This window comes from Ixodes scapularis, unplaced genomic scaffold, assembly GCF_016920785.2.
Source record: "Ixodes scapularis isolate PalLabHiFi unplaced genomic scaffold, ASM1692078v2 PGA_scaffold6__148_contigs__length_123643588, whole genome shotgun sequence".
In the NCBI taxonomy this organism is placed as follows: Eukaryota; Metazoa; Arthropoda; class Arachnida; order Ixodida; family Ixodidae; genus Ixodes; species Ixodes scapularis.
In genome coordinates, this window is record NW_024609881.1 from 72,132,887 (window position 1) to 72,141,149 (window position 8,263).

Consider the following 8,263-nt stretch of genomic DNA (forward strand, 5'->3'; position numbering starts at 1 on the left):
TCAAGCGCACGTCTGTGATAACCTTATGTCAACGTTGAAATAGCTTTCCATTTAACGATCATAAAACGTCGAGCATACGTCTGGACTGAACGGGATGTCAATTGATAACGGTTTCGACCTGGGTCACCATGGACCAATGGAGTCAACAGGATCTGGCTTCGTTGCTTGAAGGTATGTTCGCGAAAGCATGTGTGTTAGGACGGAATAGACCATTTGCTAAATCTCCCAATCGCCCCGGCCCGCACTCCAGGAATCATAAGAACGGTGTTCCTTCAGCTCCATAATGATCGGTAACTTCGACCGCTTCTATGGTTACACGGATATGGGTGTAATTCGGAGTCACCCTAAACAAGCGTCGTATAGTGCCCAAGGACCTGTCATATCACTTCTACAATTTATCGTCAATGACAGCGTTTTTGATACTGTGCATGCTGTCTACCCTTCAACCTGGCTCAGCTGCAGAAATCTCTTTCATTATTATCATTCTCTTACAGCTTCAAAGACGCTAATATTAAGTTAAAAAAGCTAAAAATGCTATAAGCAGCCCCGCTGACTCTGAGCCAAATCCTGGTTTTTGTTGTTGTGAATTCCCGGCTTTTTAAGCAATTCCTGATAAAACAACATCCACGAGAATGATAATATTGTAAGAGATTTCTGCAGCCCAGCCGGGCTGAAAGGTGGATTGCATGCACAGTATAAAAAACGCCGACATTGACGAAAATTTTCAAAAGGGATATGACAGCACCTTGGGCTCTATAAGGCACTTGTTCAGGGTGATCAAGGTGTTCGCTCAGACATTGCTGGGACGTCTCGCGCTCAACGTTCAAAGAACCTCCCGAAAAAAAAAAAAAAAAAAACGTAGAACTGACGTCGGATAACGTAGATGACGTCAAGGTGTTGCTCACGACATTTTCGGTAAGTCTCGTGCTCCACGTTCAAAGAACTTCCCGAAAAACGTAGAACTGGCGTCTTTTAATGCCAATGACGTCAAGGTGTTGCTCAGACATTGTTGGGACGTCTTGCGCTCAACTTTCGAAGAACCTCCCGAAAAAACGTAGAACTGGCGTCGAATAATGTCGATAACGTCAAGGTGTTGCTCAGGACATTGTTAGGACGTATCGTGCTCCACATCCAAGGGACTTCCCGGAGAGAACGTAGGACGGACGTCAATTATTGCCAATGACGTCAAGGTGTTGATCAGATATTGTTGGGACGTCTCGCGCTCAACGTTCAAAGAACTTCCCGGAGAAAACGTAGAACTGATGTCGAATAATGTCGATTACGTTAAGGTGTTGGTCAGGACATTGTTGGGACGTCTCGTGCTCGACGTCTAAATAGCTTCCCGGAGAAAACGTAGAACTGACGACGATTAATGTTGATGACGTCACGGTGTTGCTCAGGACATTCTTGGGGAGTCTCGTGCTCGACGTTAAAAAAACTTCTCATACAAAAAGTCGAACTGACGTCGAGTACTGTTGAAGACGTCAAGGTGAAGCTTATGACGTTGTCACTACGTCGCGTGTTTGACACTGTCGAAACCTCTCATGTAGACGTACCAATGACGTCGATAAAAAAGTTTCTTAAGGACCTCGACGTCGCCGAACGTCTAGGACCTTATTTAGAAGTCATCTCGACGTCTCGTGCTACCTGGGCCATAACCGGGCGTTGCTTCTTTACACGTCTTCACCGCACTGCACGCCACCTGCGACGATAGCTGACACGATTAGCCGGAAACTGACCACGCGAACAATATTGCCGGTTTTCCGGCAAAATATGTTGCCGACGATTGACCACCCGAATTCGCCCTTAGCTAGCTGTTTCTTACGTACACATCGCAATCACTCTCTCTTGTCGACGTCAGGACAGGCGTAGACAACAACAGAAAAGCCCCGTGAACGGCCAATCTCAAATGACGAGGCGATGTGGTGTTAACGAATGCATGCCGTTGGAGGCTCACGCCTCGTTTGTGTATAAATCGCTTTGAAACGGCAAATTCTTCCGTTGCTGAATAGTTCCGCTTTTCACCGTACTATGCGTGACAGCTAGATTTCCCGGCTATATTGTCGCGTTTCCCTTTTAAGAGAAGTCCACGTCAGCTGACGCCGCCCGTCGATTAGGCATCGCGTTTCGAGCCGACCTCCGGTACAAAGGGCACAACGGGCCTGCTATTGCTACGCGCAGGCGGCATCTCCGATTATTACACGATACCTGCCATTTCTTCCCTTGCACCCGGAAAGACGGACAAGGGGAAGCGGCAGAAAACTCTGCTTCTTTCTTTGAACCTAATCGTGTCAGCCACCGTCGCAGGTGGCATGCTGTGCGGCGAAGAGGCGTTAAGAAGCCACGACGGGTTGTGGTGCGAGAGTTGAACTTCAAAAATTGTTTTCTCGCTTTAAACAAAAATTACTTAGATTAAACTTTCAGAATCAAAAGACTATCGATTGTCCTTCCAAACCCACCCTATTTTGTATTTTTACTTGGACCACCGCAAGGTGAAATAAACGGCTGTTTATCCGTCAAAACGCACTTTTTGGCAAATTCTGGATTTTTTATACTGCAAGATATTTAATTAAATGGTTTTAAGCATTTCTTATAGATTATATACCTGCAGGGCAGCCGGTAAAAATGTTATTAAGCCCCAGGAGCAATTAGATATTTTCTGATAAAAAACAAAAATGTACAATTTAAAAAAAAAATTAGTTTTATAAAAAATATTTAAATTAACCAAAACTTTAGATGCCCATCCACATTGTAAGTCGAAAGCCGTGAAAATTTAAGAAAAAATATTGTTGGGTGTTTCATTAAAAAGCTGATATTTTATGAATTATTCAGCGATGCCTAGTTTCACGCTGTTTTTAAGAGTTAAAATCGCGCTCACATCATAAAAAAAAATTTTCGTCAAAAATATCTCAAGGCATGGCTACGGACACTGCGGCAAAAGGCCATGCAATTTTCTTTTTTTTTTTAGAAATCGAAGATGGTCGAGCGGAACGTTTGGGACGTTTCACATGGAATTACCCAAAAGCGTTTTTCACGACTTTAGATAACCCGTCACATAACTGATAAACACTATTTTAACAAATAACATGGTTGATTCTTGAAGCGTAGTTGAGGGACTTAAGAGGCTCTAGGTTGTGTCAGACGTCTGCGGGAAACGACGGAAATAACGTAAACAAAATATATCAAGTAAAGTATTCCACTTAACTCATTCTAAATAGGGTAAAACTGACGTCACATGACCTCAACACCAGTTCAGTTTCCCTGCTGAATTTAGCGGAAAATGAATTGGTGTTGAGGTCAAGTGACATCAGGTTTACCGCTAAATTTAGCGGGGCGACGGCGACGGCGACGCCCCTATACGTGGAAACGGGCGCCTAAGAGCTCCGCTCTAAAAACATAATGGCCAAAGGCTTGTTCCACGTGCAACGCCATAATGTATATGGTTCACATGAGTGTTTTCATCAATTTTTCCTGGCAAAGAATTTGACAGCTAATTTTCAATGAAAGGAAGGGCAAGAATCAGTGCACCATAGTTATGCAGCGTTTTTTTTTTTCATCTTTGTAGAATCGTAGGATTTTTCTAAAAAAAAAGGCTCAAGTGTACAGCTTCCTCTTCAAGCAGCGTAAGGTATTTCATCGTTAATTATTTCAATCTATTTATAGCACGGTGCCGCACTAGACCCGAAAAACTTCGAACCAAGCATGCAGTCTAAAGAACATTTCTTCTACTCCAGGTATCCGATGGCGGCATCCCACCACAACACACCGGAGGGCTATCATGACGACTCTCTCACTTTTTGCCGTGCTCAACATCACTTACCTGTACGTCCACTACGAAGTTCGCATGACCGACCTATCTCTCTCGTGGCCCCTCTTCGAGCAGTCGGTTGCGAACGTAAGGGACTGGAGCGAAGCATCGTCCAGTTCAGAGCTGCCCACGGAGCCACCGGACCCCAGCTGGGAGTCGCACCAGTCCTGGGGACCCATCGAGCAGCTGTCCAGCGGATACGACCGCCTTCCGTATCCTGTTGAAAACACCAGCTACCTGCCGGTCGCTTCTTCGGTGGCTTCGACGTGCAGAGACCACCTGAGCTACCTGTTCTTCGTCCACACCGCACCCGACCACTTCACCCATCGTGACATTCTACGCAAGTTTATCGGAGACGCCACGCTGATGTCACGCTACAACTGGTCCATCGTGTTCTTTCTGGGTCTCGCCCGAGACGCCAAGACAATGGACATGGTCCTGGAAGAAGCTACGCACAACGGGGATATTGTGATCTTTCCTTACATGGATACATACCGTAACCTCACCTACAAGTACGTCTATGGGATGAAGTGGACGATGGACAACTGTCCTTCCGCGAAGTACATCGTGAAAATGGACGACGACATTGTGTTAAACTTGTATAAGCTGCTTAGGTATATAGACCAAAGGACAGAGTCAGAAAAACCGGCGTTTCACTGTTGCGTTTGGGAGGGCATGCCGGTTCTTAGGCACACCATGTCCCCGTGGTACCTTTCGGAAAAACTCTACCCACCTAATGTCTTCCCAACGTACTGCTCTGGGAGCACGGTTATATTTAGAAGCAGCATTCTGCGGCCGCTGTATAACGCCTCCTTTGAACTTCCTTTTCTTTCAGTGGACGACGCACTAGTGACCGGAGAAATGGCTAGGATCGCAGGCGTGGGTCACGTGTCACTGAACAGATACTACTCCTTCTCCGGCGACCAGTGGAAGAAAGTGGTCAAAGGGGAGATCATCTTCGGACACATCCACGGCGAAAGAGCTCGTGTGAGAGGGTGGAAGGCTGTGGTGAAGGAACTTCTAGCAAAAAGAAAGAGAATGCCAAAAGCATCCGATAGTAATGCCGTTTCGAAGTCGTTGCGAACTTCGAGCCTAAGTATCCGATCGACCGCCGGGGCAGTCATCATAGGAACCACAACTTCTAATAGGGCTTTAGCCGTGAACCAAGTGTCTCGTGTTGCCAACAATCGTGCAGCGGACGGTCTGACTGGGGAGCCAGAAAGTGACTCTTCAACAAATAGTATCACTTTTACAACGGATATGCGCGTCATCCGTTCTAATGCTATGCCTTCGAGCTGACGGAAGCTTCGAGTCAGTCACGCATCTAGAAAGACGCGTATATCTGTTGTAGAACTGATACTCCGTTCGCCCACATGATCAACTGGAGCAGGCGCCGTCATTGCGAGATCGTAGAGGTGTGGTGTTTCTCTATATCAAAAGAACTTGCGTTCACAGCATTAACTTAAGCCGAGAGGAAGCGTGAGCAGAGCACCATTGCGGAAAGTTAGAATTAACTGCTTTATGCTCCATCTCACAAGTGTCGAGATCGCGGACAACAGTACAGGTCTGCGAGCAGAGCTGAGCCATACACATGATTTTGTTTGTGCACGAACTCACGTACACTTCAACACAGGGCCCTCGCGTCACGCCGCTGTGTTGGTGTTGCTATTGGCAGGGCGCATGCCCAGATGCTCTACGAACCTGGTTCCTGTGGACGAGCAGTGCCCTCACCTTCCTGTGAGAACTGCGCGTTTGCCCACACCTTGTGTGGGTTCGTTAGTAAACAGCGCGTTCTCGCGCCTTTACTAGCACCATGGTGACTGGAACGCGTCTCCGACTGGTGTGCTTAACGTCCTATCCTGCCAACACATCAAAAGGGGTCCCGGAGTGACAACAAATGACGTCACAGAAGCCGGAGTTTTACGCTGTCAGAAGTCAGATTGCTGACGCTTTGCACTCCGGGCACCTTGAAGGTCATAATACCCGGCTTTTGCGCACCGAGAATCTGGAAAGTCACCATTCGTCCATCTTTCTGACCAGTCGTGCAATTGGTCGGACCGTGTGACGTACTATCGGGTACGAATGAATTGCGGATAGCGGAGAGCGTGGCCTACGATGCATGCTGCCTTTCCTAGAGGCAATTAATAAAACTGCGCGTTGAAAGGGGACTGCGAGGGTACGCGCCTATTTAGCCTATTCCAATGTGCACACCCCGTAGCCCCTCACTCCACTCCGCAGTCGTATCAGTGCCTATAGTCGGCGACAGGTTAAGAGTTCAGGGCGAGGGAAAGGAAGGCTGGGGAGCAAGAAGCAGATGGATTGCTGGAGACGAGAGAAGGAAACATCCCCCTCGCTCCAGCAGTCCGGCGGCTTCCTCCTCCCCAGCCTTCCTCTCCCCCGCCCTGAACTCTTATGCTTCGTTTCACCTTCAGTCAAGAGGCAGCCGACGCTACCAGCTGATAGGCCGAACCAGACAGCGTCAAAAACGCACCGTCATGGTGTTCGTCATGTTTCTGTACAAGTTCTTTGATCGCTGAACCAATGATAAACAGAAAAGGCCCAGTGACTTGCGATCACCACGCTGCTTGGTTAGTGCCATTAGCTCGTAGCGTCGGCTGCGTCTGTGCTTAAGCTGACACGAAATATAGGTTGCGCAGCTTGTGTGGAAGGCCACGCGCTCCGTAATCGTATGCAATAGTACAGTCTCCGCCAATATGAAAGACCCACTTAGAGAGGAGAATGCACGTAAGCATCTAGTCCTTACGCTTTAAATAGGTGCAACAAGAGAGCTATAGGCCTATGGTTAAGTGAGACCTAACCTGGGCGTTCAGGGGTTTTTCCACCTGTGCTTAAAGAACCCCTGAAAAGAAAAAAAGCTGTTTTTTTTTTAGCAGTCTCGTTGGGACGCGCGTGTCGAAAACTAAGCATTACGCCTAGATAGTTTTGTTAGAGCAATATTGACGGCGAGAGATTGATTTGAAATTCTGAGCGGAAAGTTCATGACATCAAGGAATGGCCATTCTCTCAACAAGATGGTCATTCGGTCTTTCCACCACAACGTGAAGGTGACGCCGATCCACCTCTCCTCCACGCGCACGAAATGCCGCGAGAGAAAGCAAGTAGAAAGGAGGTCACTCCCGACTAAATCACGTCTCGCGCCGTCAATACTGCACTAAAAAAAAAAAACTTACGCGAAAATTAATTTTTTGAGACGCGTGACACTGTTTAAAAAAGCATTATCTTTTTTTTTTTTTTTCAGGGGCTCTTTAAGGAGCACGTTTTAAATAAAAGAGCATTTCCTGAATAAATAGCGAGTGTTGAGGCGAGCGGGATAACAAACCGTACTGTAACACCTGAGCTTGTGGTGCGGAAGAAATCCGCACCATAAGCTCAGGTGTTACAATAATTGTATCTTCTGTGTCACGTCACGAAATTTTATTTAAAGTTTTGTAGCGGCGACGTCGTTTGTACAGAAAAAAAAAAAAGTGCGCTGAAAGCTGTGGTGCTGGAAGTCGCGAATCGCGAGCGAATTCCTATCATGTGGGTCGTGTGCGGGGAAATCGACCTGCATGACAAAAAGAAAGGCGAAAAAACATAATGCCGTGCTCGTGCCAACTGTTACGCAGTTTACTTATGCGCTATGCCCGAGTCACATGGTGTAATCTTACCCGGTTTCATGTTAGAACGTGGCTCGTGCGTCAAAAGAAAAGCACGATGGAAGCTGCGATGCCCGACGTCGTATCTACGACCTCGCCAGTAAAATCGCACAATGGGAACCGGGGCTCTAGTCGCTATGCCAGCATAAGCTTTTCTTGCCAAGCTGAACAAAAATAAAGACTACGGCGGAATACACTAAATAATGCAGGAGGTCCATTACCGGCCGCACAAATTGCAACTCTGGTTTGACGACTGCCGCCGGTGCAAATAGATTGCAAAATCTAGTAGAAGACTTCGAGTTCGACTACATATATGCATTAGAAAACAATTTAAAACAGTGTCAAAGCGACGACGCATTGAGACGAAAGCGTTGGATCTGAGCATCGAATAGAAATAAATATGAATGAACGCTCTCCTTGCCAACTCCTACATCTCGCATGCCTGTTTGTTTGTTTTTTTCGTGTTTTTTTTTTATGTTTGCGAGACTTTGCTGCGTCTCCCTGGCTGTGTTTCCTGCACCAGTGCCTCCTCTATACACGAACTCAACTGTGTTACGTCCTGGCGCGGTGGTGGCGCGTCGAGCACACTCCGGTTTGGGGCTGTGGGCGGAAGTCACCATGCCAGACGTGCATTCCTGCGTTGTTTTGAAAGAAACCAGCCAAAAACCTGCCTTCTCGTCAAAACACCGCAACTGGGGCTCTAGCAAAAGGGTCTAGAACGGTTTGATGGTCAGTTTTCATGTGCTCGCTTCGTCCGAGAACGTGCATATGTGCCGCGAAAATGGAAAACCAGAAGCCG

General features: G+C 47.2%; 1 protein-coding gene across 1 annotated transcript in view; it reads left to right on the forward strand.

The window, feature by feature from the left end:
• LOC115317852 (acetylgalactosaminyl-O-glycosyl-glycoprotein beta-1,3-N-acetylglucosaminyltransferase) overlaps positions 1–6,091 on the forward strand; it is an 83,923-nt gene extending 77,832 nt beyond the window's left edge. Inside the window, exon 2 of the mRNA XM_029977592.4 lies at positions 3,735–6,091. Within this exon, the coding sequence (XP_029833452.3) occupies positions 3,735–5,107 (1,373 nt within the window). The 3' untranslated portion in view covers positions 5,108–6,091. The remainder of the gene's footprint in view (positions 1–3,734) is intronic.
• The last annotated feature ends 2,172 nt before the right edge of the window (positions 6,092–8,263 follow it).